This window comes from Xyrauchen texanus, chromosome 20 (genome assembly GCF_025860055.1).
Source record: "Xyrauchen texanus isolate HMW12.3.18 chromosome 20, RBS_HiC_50CHRs, whole genome shotgun sequence".
NCBI classification, from domain to species: Eukaryota; Metazoa; Chordata; class Actinopteri; order Cypriniformes; family Catostomidae; genus Xyrauchen; species Xyrauchen texanus.
In genome coordinates this window covers 14849703-14871982 of record NC_068295.1, presented here as the reverse complement: position 1 = coordinate 14871982, position 22280 = coordinate 14849703, and the positions used below count along the sequence as shown (strand labels likewise).

The window sequence follows — 22280 nt, the reverse complement described above, 5'->3', positions numbered from 1 at the left end:
AATATTGGTAATATTTGTAAACAGTCTGAATTAGCAGTTTTTCCCTTTCCTTGGACCCGTTGCAATGTTTTGGCTTTATAAGTTTAATAGAAATCTCATTTTCCCTCAAATCTGCTGCTATGCCGTCTACATTTTTATATATTTTTTTGAAGTCAGTGGGAGGGGCAGCACAAGGAGTATAAATAGGTTCAGAACTCAGTTGCATAGCAACCGATGCCATGGCGCAGAGGGGTTCTGCCCACTGGCACGCCTCCTTTCTCTGTCTGCTGCATTTTCACTGCCAATTTAACCCTGGAGCTCAGTCGAGCGTGTATGTCTGCATGCTCACTGCAGATCACCTTAAAAGGTCAAGATGCCAGTCGACCAAAAGCATCACTAAATGTGTGATGTGTGTGTGTTAAGTGTGTGACACGGTATATCAGCCAGATGATGATTTAATGAAGGACCAACAATTGTTCTGCTTCATAACTCTTTATGAATCGAGTGCAAACCTTCACAACAAACACACACACACCAAGATATTACAGAGATCATTCTGTAATAATGGCAGCATAGATAAGTCTGAACACATCTCATAACTGACTGATTTGCAACTCTTTTTTAATTAATCAAAAGAACCAGCCCATAGGAGTCATTTGTTCGCTACCGGATTACACTGGTCACACAAGCCTATATGTTTGTGGTTGCATGCAATCAGCTATGACAATGCAATAGAAATGCGTTCTTTTTAAGGTCTTTGTATTATTTTGCTTGATACATTTTTTTTTTTATCTCACACAGGGTTTTATGGTTGACATTTTCAGTAAAACATCCAGGAACTCATCAACCAATCGTATCCATCAACGCAAAGTGATGTAGCTCATTAGGTCATAGTCAAGTGTGCTCAATGTCATTCTCCACACTGTTCCACACAGTCCCCTTAAAAAATGTGTCGAGCAATCATTCAAACAGACATCTCTCTCAGATGCACTTGTGCATGTACTCTCACACACACACACACACACACACACACACACACGTGTGTGTGTGCTTGTGTGTGAGTGACTGAAGAAAGGGACATTTTACAAATGCTGCATGTCAAGAAGGAGGAGAGCAGCACAGCAATTCATCCATCATCACCATCAAACACACCTCTAACCAGGAACGAGAGAGAGAAAGGTGTCATGGAAGGAGGGAGGGGAAGGGGGGAAGTCGGAAAGAAAGACAAAACACTTAACAAAAAAAAAAAAAAAATAGTGACAAAAAACAGAAACATAGGGAGTTGAAAAAGAAGCCAGGAGAGAAAGAGAGAGCCTGGTATGCGAGAATAAAGCAACTGTGCATTACCTTGATTTAATCTAAAAAAAACATTCAACTGGCACATGCTCCCTGTGATTTTTGAGCCAAGTGGATTTTGATGCAACTTCCAAAAATGTACTTGTATCTTTGATAAGTTATTATTGTGGGTTAAAAAAGAGTGTCTAAAACACTTGGCAGAATTCACTCATTCAAAAGTCTAATTTTGGCCAATCCAATTAGGTTGGGATGTGTACAAGTAATCAAGTACTCGTTCTGCACCAGCTAATCGACTATTAAAAACACTACTCGAATATTGCAAATTGATTTTCCTGGCCATTTGCCTACCATAGGCAAAGCTAAATTATTATTTACTTTCCTTCTGGATCTCTCACAAAATCTTGCAGTTACAATTGAGTCCACTGAGGGGCAATGTGGATGTGTGTCGCCAAGTGTTGAATGAGAGGAGACATAATGGCGTCTATGGCTGCGTCTCATTTCGAAGTCTGTGTCCTCCGGAGGTTGCATTTTTCGGCTGCATATGTCATCTCGTTTCAGTAAAGCAAGTAGTACACTTCGAATGCAGCCTTTGAATGTGACCTTCTTTCATAGGAATTTGGAGGATGCAAGAGGTGTACCCTTCATGGGCTCTCACAACCCATAATTCTTTGCTTCAACGGAAATGTCTAAAACAAAATGCCACCAATTTGCCAGTAAATATGATGTTCAAACGCAAGTAATGTTACTTCTCAAGTTGAAGTATATCAGTAGATGGTGCAGAGTATATAATATGTATAATTATATGTGGCAGGGCGGAGGGCGGGCCGGGTCGTGATCATACAAACCCGGTCCCTTATCAGGCTAATCAAGCCTCCGAGAGGGATAAAGGCGGGGCAAAAAGGCACGCCCCTCCCCAGGGAAAGGGGGGGGGTGTACATCATGCCGGGGGCTACCCTACCTGAGAGAACAAGGGAGGAATGTGGCAGGGCGGAGTGCGGGGCCAGGTCGTGATCATACACACCCGTCCCTTACCAGGCTAATCAAGCCTCCGAGAGGGATAAAGGTAGACTGCGGAGGATTGTGCGGGAGAGAGAGATAGTTTACGGACATGTCCGTCATGTGTCTGTTTGTCTTTTAAGTTTATCATTAAAACTATTATTTATATTATCAAGCCGGATCTCACCGCCTCCTTTCCATTGACTGCTTTACACTATATTAATATGTAATTAAAATAAAGTATTAGACTAAAAGTACACCTGTAAAATATATTTTCTTTTCTCTTTACATTTTTATAAATCTCCTAAAATTTACCTCATAGGGACTTTGTTCCATTCTCACTCAAAGTGCTCGCGCTTGTTAAAGAGTGCCGTGCTGTCATAGTAACCATGTTATGTTCCGTTTGTCCTATGAAGGCTGTCTCGTTTAAACAAGGCTTATTTAAAAGGAGGACGCTTGGTATACTGCAGCCTTTAATGGACACATCCTACCTAGCACACAACCTTTGAAACGAGACACAGCTTTTGTGTACTTTCAAGCAAAGACAAACTGTGGCAATACTTATTTGGATTCTTACTGAATTAAACTCAAAACTTTCTAAAACTGAAACGATTAGTCGAAGTTTTCGGCAACGTCAAAAATAAAGAATTGTCGACAAAAATATTAGTTGTCGAATAGACGTTTGATCTCATTTAACGTAGCATGAGATCACATTAAACTCTAATGGTAACGCACGAGAGCAGCACAGCAGCACGGGCCTGACTGAGGAGAGGAAGAATTACACAGCTCACAGTCCAGACGTGCTCTAAACTTTCCAAACAACTTCAGGTGATGTAGATCACAAAGCATGAGGGAATTATAATGCAAAAATACAAAATAAGTAAATACAGAAGCACTCTCATTGTGGAATAAGTGGAACCGGAGGAAAAGGAAACCCTGATGTTACATCTTAAATTCAGTTATATTTAATGCGTTATAGCTTTTTTGAAGTTCAAATAATAGGGAAGCGGATCATTTAAATAACTACAAACTCCGAAACTGGCATTTCTCTGTGTGGTCAGTGCCTCTTCTATGAGTTGCGCGAATGTCCCGATCTAAATTGGGGAGATTGAAACTGCATCTAGCTGATGCACACACTGTCGCGGTTGTCCCGAGCACACATGCTTAATTCAGCTAGATTATAACGTGATGGCTTGCAACTTATTGAATCATAATATGTCACTGTGCATTTCTCATTGTGAAGAATATTGGCAATTCGCAGATTTATTAATGAGAGAGAGTTTGTTTTTTGTGAGTTAAAGATGGATTGAAGTGAACAGAAATGTGAGAGAGGGTAGTCTTCACCCCATTATACAATGCAACAAAATAATTTTTTTATTTGTTTTTTCCAATATACATATCTAAAACTCCTTCAAAACAACATACATTTTCTTTAGCAGCTATTCTGCAGAAGGAAACATTGTTATCGGAGAATGATGAACATGATATTAAAAAATATAAATTTTTAAATATCTAAAAATCCTTTAAAAAAAAAAAAAGATGCATTTACCTGAGAAGATGAATATAAGATATTTAGACTTGATTTAAGAGAATAGATGTTGAATATAAGTATATTTTGTCTTTACTGCACTCGCAGAAGTATAACCAAGTGAAAAAAATACACTTATTTTTAAGACTTATTCTCTTAAAGCAAGTCTATATATCTTCTACGGTGCTTCTCAAGTAAATGGATCTTTTTTTTAGGATTTTATGACCATTCTTACTCACAATAAAGAGGACAAATTATCTTTTAAAAATACCTCTAAATGACATTCACTGAATTAAAGGGAAAAGAAATTCCCTTTAAAGTAAAGTAAAAGAAATTAACTGCAAAACAGACTATTGTTATCAAGTGCTTTTGTCTTATTTTCCATTTAAAAGTGAGTAAGTGATGAGGGCATAGTAATAACTGGTAATCAGAAGGTTGCTGGTTCGATCCCTACAGCCACCACCATTGTGTCCTTGAGCAAGACACTTAAATCTAGGTTGCTCCAGGTTGCTCATTTTATGTGCATGTCCTACTTGAGATTCTTAACTGACATTTTAATTAACTATTAATTAATTAAAGATTGGCTCCATTTATTTTCAACTGTAAGTGCCTCATTGTAACCCAGATTGCTTATTTATTTATTTTTTTAAACAAAAGGAGGGGCCACTCGAAATTCATTTTTGTGGTAATCAACTAACCCATCACAAATGCTTTCAATTGAGCTTAACTTGTATTGAACCCAATTTAATTTAAGTTTGAAATCTCTGTTTTCAGTATCCTAAGGTCATCGTTTTACAAAGCAGTTATGAAGAGAGTTTCCATAATTGTTTTGAAAGCAAATTCACACGTTTCGAAAGCAAAAATCAATGAGTTTCTAAACAAAAACAGATTAGTGTGGATGTGGCCTTAGAATGGCTTCGTACACTGCTCATCGAAACAGAATTTAGAGTTACAAATATTCGTTTCATAAAGAATTAACTAATGCAGACATGTTTCAGTTAAAAATGTGTGTATTTCTGTGTATGGTATTCACCATCGCTCAACTCACACATTTTTTCTCACACCCACGAAGGGTCAGCCTCAGGTCTAACAAATCTCAGGGCAACTACATCACCACCCTGTTTCCATGACACCCAACTTCCAGCAGTGGAATTATGAGGTCACTTCCTGATCGAGATACAGGAACGGCCGAGGGGTTGTACAAGCAAGAGAACGAGGGAGAAAATAGAGGAGTGTGGCGATGAGTGCTCTCACTTGCTTTGACACTTTCTTTCCCCACTCAGCAAGAGAGAAAGAGTTCATTCAGACAGCTGACACACACACACACACACACACACACACACACACATGCTGCCAAGTACAACAGCCGCTTCTGGTAACTCCCTGGCACTGCAGCCAAAGAATCTACACACACAAATCGGCCTGTTTAGAGCAAGAGTACTTCAGAGACACAGGAATGGAAGTGGTTGCATGAGTGCGTGTACATTTTTTGTCTTTAACTGGACTAATTTAGCATGCACACTTTCATATCCTGTTTCCAATGATCTGTCTATTACACACACACACACACACACACACACACACACACACACACACACACACACACACACACAAACACAAACACATAAATGCGAAAATGGGTTAACATAGATCTTTTCCCATAAACCTTGTTCTCTACAAAATCAATGCTACTTAAAAGCAAATTTAATATAGATTTATTTCACTTTTGCTTTTAGAGAGACGGCAATCGTTAAAGGGATTTTTCACCCAAATATGAAAATTTTTCATAATTTATTCACACTCATGTCATTCTAATCCCATGTGATTTTTTTGTCTCTCTCATGGAACACATAAGGAAATGTTAGGCAGAGTGTTAGCCTCGGTCACAATTCACTTTCAATGTATGTAAAAAACAAAAAGATGCAATGAAAGAGATAGGTGACTGAGGCTGAAAAATCTGCATCTCCTGTGTTTCACAAAAGCAAGTCATATGGAGTAAACGATGACAGAATGAACATTTTTGGGTTTACTATTCCTTTAAACTTACTCAGTTTTAGAAAAAACTGTTTCTAACAGGTTTAACGTGACATTCTCAGAACTGTCAAAATAGTGTTATTAGCAAGGGACAAAGTGGACAGTATGGTCGGTACGAAACATGAACCTCTTAAGCATCACTGTGACTCAGACACCTCTCATTGCACACCATCCCTAAAGAATTTAAAAATATTTCAGCCTGTAGCTTGAAGGTGTCAGGACAAAAACCTTCTCTTAACTTGACTCCCAGACAATAGCCAAGAATACTGTATGTCACTATTTAAAAAACATGTAATATTTATGTGACTCTTTAGCCATACTTTTAAAATGTATGAATCTCATGGCTTTATATAAGAAAATATAAAAAAAAACCATGCCATTTATTTTAAAGAATGATAGCACAAGCATACATTTAAAGCAAAATAATCAAAAAGCGTTAGGTTTCTAATATAAAGCACCAATATATATTTTCTAGTAGTCAAACATTAGTGGAACCTGACCATGGTTAATTAGTTCTTACCGTGCGTTCAGACCAGAGGCGTCGAGAGCGTCAAATCGACCGGAAGTCATTAATTTTCTATGACAGCCAGCATCTCTCGGAGGCGAGAAGCGGCGCGGCGCGGCGAGTCTTGGGCGGTGTGGGCGTCAGAGGAAAGTTCAAGTGCAGCCAACATTATGGTAATGAGCTTTGACACGGTTCGGCGGCAACCTATTGGAGTATAGAAGTGCTCCGCTCTAACGAAGTCTAGAGAAAACAACCGTGTAAACCTTTGTTCCCACCAAACATTAGTATGGAGGAGAAGCGGATTATTGCCGTGGCAGGTTTTACCGTAATATTTGATCTGTCCCCGTTTGCTTACAGGGATATAAATAAAATTAAAAACGATGAGTGGACAAAGGTGTCTGAAATTGTTAGTGTGCCAAGTGAGATGATAAAGTAGATACTAGGGTTTATATAATATTATATAATAATGTATATTAAAATATTTCATGAGGATATACGCTACTTGTGATATGTCGTCAAAAATTTGCTTGTAGACGTCACTCAATTTGACATTTTATTATCCAATGCAATACCTTTTAGACATTTAAAAGTGTACCTTCAGTGTCCAAATACTTTTTGGGGCCACCCTCACCCACACACACACACACACACACACACACACACACACACACACACACACACACACACACACACACACACACACACACACACACACACACACACACACACACACACACCCTCTCTGGCATCACTCCATCCATCCCAAATACATTATTTCCACTCTCTCTCTGAACCAGATGTCTGGCCTGTATGTGGTGGCAATCATTTCTCACTAATGACTAGAGCTACAAGCTGTTAAAGCCTCATGACCCTGAGAGAGAAGATGAGATGGGGAGATAGAGTGAGAAAGAAAGAATGAAAGAGAGGTGTCTTTACCTGGAGTAGATGCCGCTAATCATACTGTCGTGTATGGGGTCACTGGTGCTAGTACTGGGACCGGCTGCTTTTGACACGAGTAGCACTACTAGCCCTCGCATCTGTAGATTATTCCGGCTGTCATACACAAATCCTCTACAGAAAAAACAAAAATCAAAATAAGTACATATCGCACGTAACTAAAAATATTCACAAACCCTCAAAGTGAAACTCAAACACAGATCCATGCTCCATTGGGGTCTGGTACCCAACCCAAGCTTGATGGGACCTGACAAACTGTTGGGCTTCATGCCAGGTTTAGGTCTTTTTGCATATATATCAGTGTATTTGAATCAGGTTTTGTTTATCAATTAATAATAAAAAAACATGTTTTTAAATAAAACTTGCTTCTCAGTTTACAGTATTAATACCATTTTAATGAGAGTTTACAGTATTAATACCATGGTACATTTGGTTGGTCCTTTGAAAGGACTAGAAAAGAATAACTAAATAAAAAACTTGATTTCTGTATTCGTGTTTTGCTAAATTATTTGAGTGCACACTTTTATTGGCTAGATCCATTAATGAGTCAGGCTAACCATTGGTCAGTGCTCTGTGTTGATGACAGTGGCCCCTATCGATCCACTCAGAATGAGAAATAATGGTGCAATGAAGAGCATAAATGTGTTTCATCAGCCAATTAAAGAGTCATAACCTTTAAAAGCAGTGAGAGCTTCCAGAGTTCCTCCAGAACTGCTATACAGCAGTGTTCTCCTCAAACTTAATGGAACATACTGAATAACAAAAATGACAAATAGTTTATTCTCCATTGTGGCTGTCCCTATATGCTTTGAAAACATGTAATTCAAATTAAACAACACGTCTTACATCCAATTAGAAGTCAAAGTAATTAAATACCATTGGTGGATGGAACATAGGTTAATTCATCTTCCCAACAGCCTAATCAAATTTATCTAAAAATAACTGTCCAAAAATCAAGAAAACTCTTTTCAGGAGTGTCATCAGATTTTACATATTTTCACAGATTCCGGAGTCTAGATTTCTTCACGAAATTCAAAATTAATCTAGATCTCTTTACAGGTTTCAACAAATCTAGATTTCCTCATAAAGGTCAACATGAGTATATATTTCTTCAAAGAGATCTCTTCACAGAGGGTGACAGAGTCTATATTTCTTTATGAAGGTCAACATCCAGTCTAAAATCCAGATTTTTTTAATGGCCGCTATCAGAATTTCTCTTCAAAGACGCCAGGGTCTAGAATTCTTCAGAAAGGCCAACATGAAGCTGGATCTCTTCACAGAGGTCAACAGAGTCTAGATCTCTTTACAGTGATTGACAGATTCTAAAGAAAATTCATGAAGGTCAACATGAGTCTAGATTTCTTCAAAGAGGTTGAAAAAGTCAAGATTTCTTCATGAAGGTCAACTTGACTCCAGATCTCTTCACAGAAATCGACAGATTCTAGACATTTTTCATAATATCAACGTGAGTCTAGATTTTTTCAAAGTGGTTGAAAGAGTCTAGATTTCTTCATGAAGGTCATAAAGAATCTGGATGTCTTCAAAGAAGTCAACAGTCTCTAAAATCCAGATTTCTTCATGGATGTCATCAGAATATCCAACTCTATGAACACCAGGGTATAGACTTCTTCATAAAGGTCAACATGAATCTGGATCTCTTCACAGAGGTCGACAGAGTCTAGATTTTTTTCATGAAGGTCAACATGAGCCTAGATTTTTTTAAAGAGGTTGAAAGAGTCTAGATTTGTTCTTGAAATTCAAAATAAATCTAGATCTCTTTATAGAGGTCGACAGAGTCAAGTTTTCTTCATGAAGGTCAAAATGAATCTTTTCACAAAGGTTGACAGAGTCTAGATCACTTCACAGAGATCGACAGATTTAATATTTCTTCATGAAGGTCAGCATGAATCTAGATGGGTGGGCTCTTTTTATGACTTTGACCAAAAAGCAAACACCAAGCAACCCTCCAGAACACCCTAGCTACCACATAACTATGTTTTAAAAACAACACCTTGGCAACCATTGAAAAATCCTGGCAAGCACATACAATACTAGGGTCCTATGATTACCACAATACAAAAAACACAGATGGAATCAAAGAATTCAATCATAAAACCTGAATTAAATATAAAATGCGGAATGCAACAGAATTTGACATTATAAATAAAATGAATGTATTAATGCTCAATTATTCAAATTTAAATAGTGATACGTCCTAGTATGATAATTGAACAATAAAAGTCTGCGATTTAACTGAATACATGTGAGACTTAGGGTACGTTTACACGACAACGATGTACTAAAAACTGAAATGTTTTTCCTTTGCGTTTTTGAAAAGTTTTGCGTACAGACGACAACGTTGTCAAAAAGATCCCTGTTCACACGGATCCGCGAAACGACTAAAAATGCTGTATTATGCATGCCAGGCTAGTAGTTGGCAATGTCACTTTGTAAAGAAACACTACGCCCCTGCGCACATAAGCATTTTTCTACAGAACGGTGAATACAAACAATGAAGATGGCGAAAGCATCGAGCAATTTTGTCTGGACGGACAATGAGGTTGCTTTATTACTACAATTAATTTGATGGACAAGCGTCAATAAACTCAAAATCTTGAGCAGCACTAACACATTCCTGTAGTCTACCATTGTAGTTTTGAATGTCTTGCGCATTGTTTTGAAGTACCTGGCGCAAGCCTAGACTGAACACGTAATACACATGCACATGTTTTTGTATGTTTACACGGAGACGATAACAGTATCGTTTTCAAACACTTGCACTTTACAGTACAGTACAAGTTTTTGAAAAGAAATTAAACAGAAAATATTGAATTTGGAAAAATATAGAACTGTGTATATAGAATATAGAAAACTATGAAACTGATTTCATAGAACCCTTCAACATCACTGTGGTGGCAACTTTAGCATTTGCAAGTACCATTCACATTTTCTTCATAAAATGCATAAATATTGTTCAACAACACTGTCATCCAGCAGCATTGTCAAAGCACTGAGTATGTGATTGTGTGATCAAGTGTGTATGTATGACCGCCAAGCCTTGCAGTATTCTAATTGTGCTAAAATGAAATGTGCAGTGTTCAACTAATGAGCAAGCATGCCGTTCCAATACATTCTCGCCCTATTTTCAACTCCCATCTCTCCTTCTTTCTCTCTCTCTCTCTTTACAGTGGAGGAAACAGGTTACACACACACACACACAAAGACATTCTCAGGCATGTTAATCACAACTCCATGAGGGGGTCTGGGAGGCAGAGGTTATCACTGTTATGAGCTGGTCTGCCTTTCAACATCATGATTAATTTGCATCTGTGAGACGGTTGGTTCCTGGTTCCATCCAAAGGCGTTAAACCCCACTGACCCTTTACTATGCTCTATTATCTGTTAAAAATATAAATATAATACAAATAACACATTGTTCTAAAGACAAAATAGCATGAATGGTCAAAGGCCACTTTCCTCTGAGACAAAGACTGTGTGTTTTTTCCTTTTAGAGATTAATAAAATCACAACTCTTGCAAAAAATAACAGCTTTCACCAATTACACAGTTCCTTTAAAAGGGAAAATTGTGAGAAATCAACTGAAACACAATTTTCTTTTTTCCACTTTTTCTCCCAATTTGGCATGCCCAATTCCCAATGTGCTTTTGAGTCCTCATGGTCGTGTAGTGATTCGCCTCAATCTGGGTGGCGGAGGACGAATCCCAGCTGCCTCCGCATCTAAGACCATCAACCTGTGCATCTTATCATGTGGCTGGTTGAGCGTGTTGACACAGAGACATAGGACATGTGGAGGCTTCACGTAATCCACCACGGCATCTACGTCCAACTCACCACGTGCCCCACTGAAAACGAACCACAATATAGCGACCACAAGGAGGTCACCCCATGTGACTCTACCCTCCCTAGCATCCAGGGCAATTTGGTTGCTTAGGAGACCTGGATGGAGTAACTAAACTGGAGTTGAACTAGTGATGATTTGATGGAGGTGGTGTGCAATTTTACACCAAAATAGAGATGATGTAAATTAGTTAATTTGTTAAAAACGCTGACCACATGGCTAAAAAGATTTGAAAACCTCTATAAAAGCCTGTGTTAAAAGCCTTAGAAGGCATTCAGCTTGAATAACCTTGGGTTAAATGCCATGCTTAAGGGCACAATGGTCAAAGATTGCCCTTTGTGGGGTTTGAACCAACAACTTTTCAGTTACCAGCCCACCTCATTAACCAATAGTGTGCCAACACCACGTTGCTGGTAATATTGGCCATCTGCTTGGAGATTAACTAAAGTGTCCAAGTCAAGAGTCTGAAAGATTTAGTCTATATGTCTTTTGTATATGCTGATCAGAAAAATAGATCTCTAGGTTCCAAGGCACTGCACTACAATCATCTATGGTTGAGGAACAATGCGGTTCCTGTGACGACAATAGCTGTAATCCCGTCTCCAGGCAGAGAGTCGCTTGTCATGAATCACAACCGTGGTAATCGAGATGAGATGACACCCAGTCACGCCCACTACCAAACAGCCCAGTGAGAGAGAGAGAGGTGGCCAGGATATATCATGATAGAGTGAAAGAATAAAGGAGACTGGGATTTAAGGGATTTAAAGGGACAGTTAACCCAAAAAATTTAAATTCTCTCATCATTTACCAAATTCCATCCCAAATAACTCAACCACACCTATAATATCGCTTCTTAACACGTGGATTTGATCACTAGAGTACTTTCATGCTGCCTTTATGTGCTTTTGGAGTTTAGAAATTCTGGTCAGCAGAGCTGAGATATTCTTCTTAAAATCTGTTTGTGTTCAGCAGAAGAGCGAATGTCATACACATTTGGGATGGCATGAGGATGAGTAAATGATGAGAGAATTTTTATTTTTGGGTAAACTATTCATTTAAGGTAGAAAAAGAAAAGGGGATAAAAAGGGGGCTGTTAACAATAGAGGTATTCAAGCAGCTCTTGTATACATTATGCTACATACCATGTTCAATGAGAGACTATCCAGTGATCCAGCTGAACACCCATAGGTTAACATTCTCCTGTTTAGCAGCCCAAATGGCTTCAGTTCATGTTTTTAAAACATATACTGACAGAAAGGTCAGACTAGAGCAGCCCTAAAATAATCTGGTCACATCCACCACCCTGAAACACACACCATCACTCAATCAGACAGAGACTACATCTCAAAATCACACACACACACACACACACACACTAAATCAGAAACTCACTCTACTGCAAAGGGAGGAGCAGGGAGTCATTAAAAACAACAAGTGATGATAAACGAAGGATAGAGGGAATGAAGAAGAGAAAGAATGATGGAACGTTACACACCAGCTGGGAGGTGTTTAAAGGGGTCATATATAAATATATAGTGTATATTTAATTAAATATGTTAGAAAAGTGTTTAAGTTCTAGAAACAGACATAATTTGACGCACCCTCTCTCTAACCACATGTGTCTCTCGAACCACATTTGAAAAAAGAAACAGCTTTGCTGCAATTTCTCGCAAGCTATGGGTTTGCTGTAAAAGTCAGATAGTTTTTAACTGCCCTATCCTTCAATAACAGTCACTTTGCTAATGATGCATTACATTTTGACACGCTCACAAAACATTCAGCATTGGAATGTTTCACTGAATTTGTTATGGTTCGACTAAAATTACAAGAAATATTGTTAGAAAAAATGTCATCTACTCATTTTTAAAATTAGGATCCTTCTGATAGATATGCAGAGTAGAAGGTGCTTCACACAGCACAAGTTTTGACAGACTTTCCAACATTTTACACTTACAATTAGTTCTTCTGTTTTTAGACACAGTATCTTTTCTACTTACTCATTACAACACTGTGACAGGATGGTTTCCGAATATCAAATAGGCATCAATGATGAAATGTGGATGTCATGTTCAGATGTTTTCATGACATCTTAATGCTGAGGAAGTTTTGAGTTGTGAAATGTAAGTACATTTTGTACACAATAAACTCTTATTTTAAAAAAAGTCAAGGGAAACTTGAAAATTTTCACCTTGCATGAGTTTGACCGCTTGATTATAAATGTGTGTTTAAATTCATGTTCTAACGCAAACTCGCAAGTATTCCCGCAGGAGAAAAGGACAGGAGGAGGGGCTTCTACGACTTGATTTAGAGTAAAGTACAACCAATAGCTGGAATCAAGTAGACGTGAATATTTTCAGAAATTACCAGGTAGTCCAATTTCCTCGCTCACTTTCCTCAAAGCAATGTCTTTTTTCGTCCAGTCTCTGTACATGTATGATGTTGTGTCATACAATTCCGGGTGCCCACACAATGCTACAACTATTTATTCATAAATATTTCCCGATTTCTTCTGCTACTTCGTCAGTACTCCAGTACGTCAGTGACATCCGGGCAATCTCAATGCTCAACGCATCATGAGGATTTTGGCGAATGAAACAATTTCACATGTTCCAGTTACACCATTCGCTTTATTTGCGTCTTTGCCGTGACTTTGTATGTAATCGCGCCAGGTGAAACGCTTGATTCGCGTTGTATGTTAACACACCATTACACTGACATCAATTTTCCGCCATGATGTTAAGACGGATTCTTGTCTGACGGTAAATGGAAAGGAGTATATATATATTGTAAAGGAAGCGGCGAGAACCGGCTTGATGATATAAATAATAGTTTAATGAAGAACTAAACAAAAAGACAAATACACAAATGTGTCGGACCGCTGCCCATAAATCGCTCTCTCTCTCTGTCCCACTGCAGTCTCCAGTCTGCCATTATCGCTCTCTGCAGCTTGATTAGCCTGATTAGGGGCTGGGTGTGTAGCATCACGACCCGGCCCTGCCCTGTCCCATTCCTCCCTCGTTCTCTCAGGCCGGGAAGCCCCCAACATGACGTACCAGGGCTAGGCTGGTAATCTGGCATGCCAGGCATTTTCCCCGTGGGTCGACGCATTTTGGGGCAGTTCAGGGGCAGACTGGCCATCGGGAGAACCAAGCGAGCCGGTGGGTTGGCCACGAAACGGGCCGAATGGGCCGCGATAAACTAAAATGAGCCGCCGCATTAAGCTGCGTTCACACTGTCAGCTACATGCAGCAACAAACCGACCTCATCTCATTCATTTTCAGTGAGAGCTGGCAACTTAGAGGGATGGCAACCATGGTGACTGGAAGTGGGCGTGTCTAGCGACGCAACAAAGTTGAGACATTTTTTATTTTATGCAAATGAAGAGCGACTTTCGGGCGCGACAGCCAAGAGAATATGGTAGAGCTCATGTGATACTAATATTTTAAGAATAATATTAATTGTAAAGAAACAGAGTTGTTTAGACTCTCCATACACACCACTAGCGACCTAACCACCAGCCACTGACGACATTCAGCGACAGAGTAGCTGGCAGTGTGAACTGTGAATGTAGCTTTATGCAGAACTGACCACAAAACAGTGCCACGACATGCAGAAAAGGACAGCATTTTCCACCCCTGCCATTTCACTTGTGAAACATTGTGGAGGCAGTGTTATGGCATGGGCATGTATGGCTTCCATTGGAACTGGGCTACTAGTGTTTGTTAATATGACTGCTGACAGAATCAGCATGATAAATTCTGAATTGTTTAGGGCAATACGGTCTTCTCAGATTCAGCCAAATGCTGCAAAACTGAGAAGACGGTTCTTCACAGTACTGATTGACACTGACCCAAAACATACTGTGAAAGTAACCAAAGAGCTTTCCAAGGCAAAGAAGTGAAATAGTCTTTAATGGCTGAGTCAGTCACCTGACTTTAACCCAAGTGAATATGCATTTCACTTGCTGAAGACAAAACGGAAAGCAGAAAGACCCACAAACAAGCAGTAACATAAGACCTCTGCAGCAAAGCCCTGGCAAAGCATTACTAGGGAGGGAACCCAGAATTTGGTTATGTCAATGGGTTCCAGACTTCAGACAGTCATTCACTGTAAAGGATTTTCAACCAAGTGTTATATTGATTGCTTTATTTCATATTATGAAAAGTGTCTCAATGTCCAAATACTTATGAAAGGCACTATACATGTTACAAAATTGGAATTTTGGAGAATCTTTAGGAGAAACATACTGATGTACAGGAGTCTGTGCTTCAATAGTTAAGTACATTTTTGTGAAACTTCTGTCAATAAAGAAGGTAACTGCTGTAATTATTAATCAAAACACCACAGCAGATGAGGTCATTGGGAAAGTGTGTGCGTCAATTAACTCTGCTTGTCCATAAGATTGTGTGTGGGTGTGTCTTTGGGAAAATACGCCTGTATGGGGATGTGTAGTCAAGGTCTGCTGCTGAAGCGCCTAAGACATCTCTGCTAGCTCTTGCCGCAACCTACTCTTATCTGTCTTCCTCCATGACTCTGTCACTCCCATCCTCAGATATTTCAACTCTACTTTGTCGAGGTGTGTGTGTTTGTTTTTCAAGAATGAACCGAAAGCAGAACTGGAATGTGAGCTGGCACAGCCCGGCTCGCCAGGCTGCCATTGTGCATATAAATAACTTTGGCGCGTCTAAGGAGACGGCTGAATCTGCACTGACACTGAGGGGAGAAGACAGGGTCTCCACCCCTCCCAAATAAATTGGCATATCAGATTTAGGTGTATAGGTTATTACACCCTTGGGCTATGGTTTCCAGCACTGTTGTCTGGATGGGCCGGATTGGGTTCCCGAACTCTCTCTCTCTCTATCAAACCAAATGCAGACACAAACACACAGTCCTTTACCCTCTTAAACTTTCTGTATGTCATTGAGTTGGATAGCATAAATGTAATAATGCTCTTAGCATTTAAAAGGGAAATTACATCCAAGCTATTCTCTTGACTTCAGACTTTTAAAAACTGTTATTTAACATACTGTACTAAACTGTGGGAACTGATAGCCTCTACAAGCATAATATGATTTGAGTCAACTGGATATAATGTGTAGAGAAAGTGAAGATCACAGTGGTGTAAAATGTAAACCATCAAACATAGAGACTGCTAGAAATTTAGAGATGAACCCAACCTCTCTTCTTATTGCACACTGGACTGCCTGTCTCAGAGCTGTCCAATAAAATATAAAAAAGGAACTGCAAATGGCAGCCACAGGAGGGAGCCACCATTAATTTTGTCCATGGCTACTTTAAGGACACTTCAAAATGACTATGAAGTACTGTACTTCCAGGGTCAGTCTCCTTGGAGTAACCTAGGGGTTAAAGGAATATGTTACCCAAAAATGAAATTTCTCTCATCATTTACTTACCCGCATGCCATACCAGATGTGTATGACTTTCTTTCTTCAGCTGAACTCAAAGTTTTTAGAAAAATATCTCAACTTTGTAGGTCCTCACAATGCAAATGAATGGTGACCAAAATGATAAAGCTCCAAATAACAGATAAAGGCAGCATAAAAGTAATCCCTATGATTCCAGTCTTCTTAAGCAATCTAATTGGTTTCAGGTGAGAACGGACCTATATATAACTCCTTTTTCACTATAAATCTTGACATCAGCAGTCTCTTTGGCTATCATGATTTCAAGCTCAATTACACTTCCTAGTGCTTGACACATGCACAGAGCACTAGATGGCACTAGGAAGTGTAAACATTTATAGTGAAAAAGGAGTTGCTCTTTTCTCACCCAAAAACGATTGGATCACTTCTGAAGACTTTAATTACACCACTGGAGTCTTATGGATTACTTTTATGCTGCCTTTATGTGCTTTTTGGAGGTTCAAAGTTTTGGACCCCCATTCACTTGCATTGTATGGACCCACAGAGCTGAGATATTCTTCTAAAAACCTTTGTTTTTGTTCTGCAGAAGAAAGAAAGTCTTACACAACTGATATGGCATGGCAAATGATGAAAGACGTTTTCATTTTTGAGTGAACTATCCCTTTAAATACCTTACTCAAGGACTGTTGTTCAATAACTGTAGGATTTCTTGACTGCCCCTACCTGGCACTGAACCGGTTAACTTGAACCAGTTACTGAGATCCTAAATCGTTATTTAGGTTACTCCTCATTACCTCCGAAAGGGTCTAATTTATCCAAGAATTTCAGAATTACAATGTGCCATATCCAATGGCAGTTTATATAATATATATTCAGTCATCTTATGTAATGTCTTTGCTCCAGTAAAACAGTTTTACAAAATGATTATGTAGGCTACTAAGTACATAGAAATGGAAAACAAAAATGCACAACGCAAAAAAATTTTTTTTTAAAAAAAAAAACCTTATGATTACCTTGTAACATCACGATAAATTACATATCCTAGTATCTTAGAGGCGTGGCTCACTATTATCAATTAGGTTACGAAACGTCAGACCAATATGCTCCTGAATGGATGAAAGGCAGACGTTAGTTATTGGCTGATACGACAACTAGCCAATTCTACAACGGTATAAACATGGCTCGTGAACATTAGTATACGTAACTGGGCAATACAGGAACATTTCAAAGGTTTGGCCAAATTAATATTAATGACCATGTCCTTCGCCATAGTAAAATTCGAAAATACGCTAAGTATTTTAAGTATCTTTATGTATCTTTAAGTATCTTATGACTTAATAAGAAAGTCATTAATGTAGTACCTGGCGGTGTTAAGAAGAGGGTGTTTCGTCCCGACCAGCTTCCTCACGTGCATGGCCACGTTACTGAGCTCATCACTGAGTAAACACCGTAAACTCATGAATGAGGTGGGATATCCTACGATCTTTTCCGCGTCAGACACCACTTTAGTCCAGCTCGAGGGAGACGGGTGTGAAAAAATACTTAGATTCCTCCGTCCAATGGAAGAGATCCGTGACCTCCAAGCCATTTTAAAACAAATAAAACTAAAGTACCAGTTACTTAAATTAGTTAATGTTCATTGGTATTTTCAAATAACTTCACATGAGAGATCTGACACGGTCTTTCGCTTATATAGTGTAAGATGCAGCCTCTGTCCTCCCCAATGTCACCTCCATACGGAAGAAAACATCTTCACCCTCCATGCAGACGTCGTCTCCGCTTATCAAGCAATGATCTCAAGTTATTATAAGCGCATTTTAGTCCAAATCGAGAGTCCGTGTTGATAACAGAATGTCAAACAGTATTAAACTCACACGTTTTGACAGCTGCACCGGGACGCCATCTTCCGCAAATTCGTTTACGGCTGTCGTAAAGACTGCGAGGTTAACCCTTTCGTCACCGAACCCCTCTCTGAGTCCACCTGAAACCTTATAATCTTAAATTCCTATAGCATAGATAAAATATGACATTGTTTAGACAAATGATTTGTGTGTGTGTATATATATATATATATATATATATATATATATATATATATATATAATTTCAAATATATTCATATTTGTTCTAATCCCCATGACCAATTCCATGGGTCCACGTGTAGATTTCAGCTGTATAAACTGTTAAAAAACCAAAAACCTTAATTATGTCAAAGGTTACTTTATTACAGTACCCTAACCGGACAATGTATCTAATTAGACACTTCAGCTGTTGTTGGAAGATTCATGTTTTTGCTAAAAACCTGTCACAGATGGTGACACTTTGTTTGCCAAAACGTTACCACTCAGAAAATTTAGTTTACAGGGTTACTGTGTTTGAAGCAGAATGGTTGGAATGGAATCATATTGCTTTCATATTTCATGCTGTATTTCAGTTCGTCTTTTAAGTCTCTTAAAGCTGATCAGGATATACAGTCACTGACCACTTTATCAGGTACACCTACTTAAGCGATTATCCAATCAGTTATCAAGAATTCAGAGAGATTTTTAGCTCTTTTTAGTATTATTGTTGTTTTACCATAGTTGTTTTGTGTAAAGTTACCAGTAGGGTGATTTGGTGTTCCCTTAGGTCAAATGTTTAAACCATATAATGTTTCCTGAATGCGTAGCTGAAGTGCAGCTTTATCTGCACTTTTTTGAGGAATTATTTAATGACTGACTACAGTCATTATTTTATTTTGAGGTAATTAAATTAGGTAGAAATAATATAAAAACTTTTTTGAAACAACATGCTATTAGTTGTTAAATCTTATTCATGTGACATAACTTATTTTCCTTAAAATAAAAGGTTTAGAACTCATACATCTATGTATATCTAATTAAAGTTTTCTAGTTATGCTGACATAAAATGCCCATAAGTTGAATTTACTTTAAAAGCTTGATGCAAAAATGCTGCATATATATATATATATATATATATATATATATATATATATATAGTTTAACTAAATCCAACACATAACACATTATTTTGCAATTAACAATTTTTATTGATCCCAATGACAAATCAATTAAACATAAGAGGAAACATGGAATCACATTATATAAACCTATACCCTTCCCTCTGAACCCCCCCAACAAAACACACACACACCAGTGGCCCGATATCAAACCAACAATGACACACAAAATAAATCAACAGACAGTATTCAAAAGAAAAAAAAAATGAATACATTAAAAACAATAAGAATGCACACACATATTCAATGTTACTCATCTCCCTCCACCGTCTCCCACGAGAGCTCTCCAAAAAATCTAAATACATACCCCATATTTTTATAAAATAATCCTGTGTTGCCCAGCTTTCTACAAACCATGCCCTCAAAAGCAGCCACCCTGCCAATCTCCGTGCACCACTCCACAAACGAGGGCACTCCAGCTGATTTCCATCCCCTAAGGATGACTTGCCTTCTGATCATGACACCAGCCAGGACCCAACTCTTCATGAACCCATTTTCTACATCAATGACTGTCCCATCGCCTACATTTACATTTATGAATTTTATGAATACACTTATTGCCTAGAACACAGAGTCAGGGGCAAAATGAAACCTGAGCAGCCAACACATCACAAATAAATTTGTGAACCCCCAACCAAAATTCTTTAATCTTTAAACACCCCCAAAGCACAGGGGATATGTCCCCATCTTCTGAATGGCATCGCCAGCAGGTGGGTGTGTCTTTGTGACCAAGTCTATATAATCTAGAGAGGGTCCTATATTGATGTAAAATCTTAAATTGCCTCCTCAAATACCAAATTTACATCTTTCTCCCATAATCTCTTGAGAGAAGTTATAGATTCATCACACAGACTCTGAACTATCAGGGAATAATACACTGATGCTTCTTGACCTTTTGCAAAAGCAGTAATCACCACTTCCAGAGTATCTGCTGTTTTAAGGGGGGGGGGGGGGGGGTGCTACTCCCAAAAACAGTGCAGAGCAGGTGGTGCAGTTGTAAATATCTATAGAATTGAGATCTGGGATTCCCAAACTGGGAATGAAATTATAAAAAAAATCTCAATACTCCACTCTCATACAGGTCACGGAGTGTATTAACCCCCCTCACATCCAATCTGTCCAGCAGAAATATGGAGCCAGAATAATGACAAAACAATTTGAATTTGAATTGTGTAAATTTGAATTATGGACTTTTGAATCTGAAATATAAGTGTGATTTTGCTAAATGTAATATTATGTTGCATTTTAAATAGATAAAAAAATTTAAACTACAATCCTGGACATTTCATATTTAACCACATTTTATGGTTTAATCAAACCATAAAAATATAAATCATAAAAGTTTAAGAACCACTTCATGGTCAGAATGGTGACATTTTGAATCACGCTTGCACCAGAGAATTATTGCACCTTGACCTGTAATTGGCCAAAATGCTCAGTTTGACTTTTCTGAGACCCTCTACTCTTCTACTTTTAAATTTCAGAATCAAAAATTTGATGTTTGAACATTTATATTTATAAAATTGTGCCATTAAAAAAAACTATTCAATTTGGTTAAATATGAAATGTCCAGGATTGTAGTTTAACTTTTTTTAATTCAAACTTTAAAATACAATGTAATATTACATTTGGCAAAATCACACTTATATTTCAGATTCAAAAGTCTATAATTCAAATTTACACAATTCAAATTCAAATTGTTTTGTCATATTTCTGGCTCCATAAAGGAAGGGGAGTTAATAATATATAGTTTAGGGTTTAGCTACAGGCTCAAGGCAACATTTAAATAAATATCCGAATTAAACACTCTGAAACTTTTGACCATACCTAGTGCAAATGCGAAATAACGGGGTGTGATTTAACTTATCTGGTTAGATTGAAAGAAAGGCTTTGCAATGGCAAAATAGGGGCAAGAACTTCCTGTTCAGTACAGAACCAGGGAGTGGCTCTTTCAGGTGGAACGACCAAGGAGCCAAATGCCTGAGTCTGAACGCATAATAATAAAACAAAATCTTGGGAAGGCCTAGCCCACCTTTGTCAAATGGCCTCTGCAGCTTACTAAAATGTAATCTGGGGTGTTTACCATTCCAAATGAAGGACTTCGTTATGCTCTCAAAATGCTTGAAATAAAAGAGGGGGATCTCTATAGTAAACTACTGTAGCAGGTAGTTGCATTTTGATATACAATTCATTTTAATAACATTAACATTTACAATCATAGATAAATGTAATGAAGCCCACCTGTCCACATTGCTCGAAAACCTTTTTATTAAAGGGTCAAAATTAACTGTAACTAAATCACACAAATTAGCTGGGAATAAAATACCCAAATACTTAATGCCCTGTTTGGACCTCTGGCTGGATCCGGCTGGAAGGCCATTTCTGGACAGTACGCTGTCAGAGCCAAAGCTTTGGATTTAGACCAATTGACTATGTATCCTGAGAATATAGAAAAGGAATAAATAATTCTGTGGAGGCAAGGCATAGATCTAGTAGGGTTAGAGACAAATAATAAAATATAATCTGCGTAAAGTAGAAGATTATGTGCCACACTTCCCTCCACCACCCCTGGATAATCATCCTCCTTTCTTATCGCAGCTGCTAATGGTTCCAGGGCAAGACAGAACAATAATGGGGTAAGAGGGCATCCCTTCCGGGTGCCCCTATCCAGATTAAAATAATCTGAAATTAATCCATTTGTTTGTACCGCCGCTACAGGGTGT

General features: G+C 38.3%; 1 protein-coding gene across 1 annotated transcript in view; it reads right to left on the bottom strand.

Moving 5' to 3' along the window:
• Positions 1-18449, bottom strand: part of pdss2 (prenyl (decaprenyl) diphosphate synthase, subunit 2) — a 47207-nt gene extending 28758 nt beyond the window's left edge. Inside the window, exons 1-2 of the mRNA XM_052151310.1 lie at positions 17900-18449; positions 7275-7409 (exon numbers count right to left, since the gene is read on the bottom strand). Coding sequence (XP_052007270.1) covers positions 7275-7409; positions 17900-18126 — 362 coding nt within the window. The 5' untranslated portion in view covers positions 18127-18449. The remainder of the gene's footprint in view (positions 1-7274; positions 7410-17899) is intronic.
• Positions 18450-22280: the final 3831 nt, after the last annotated feature.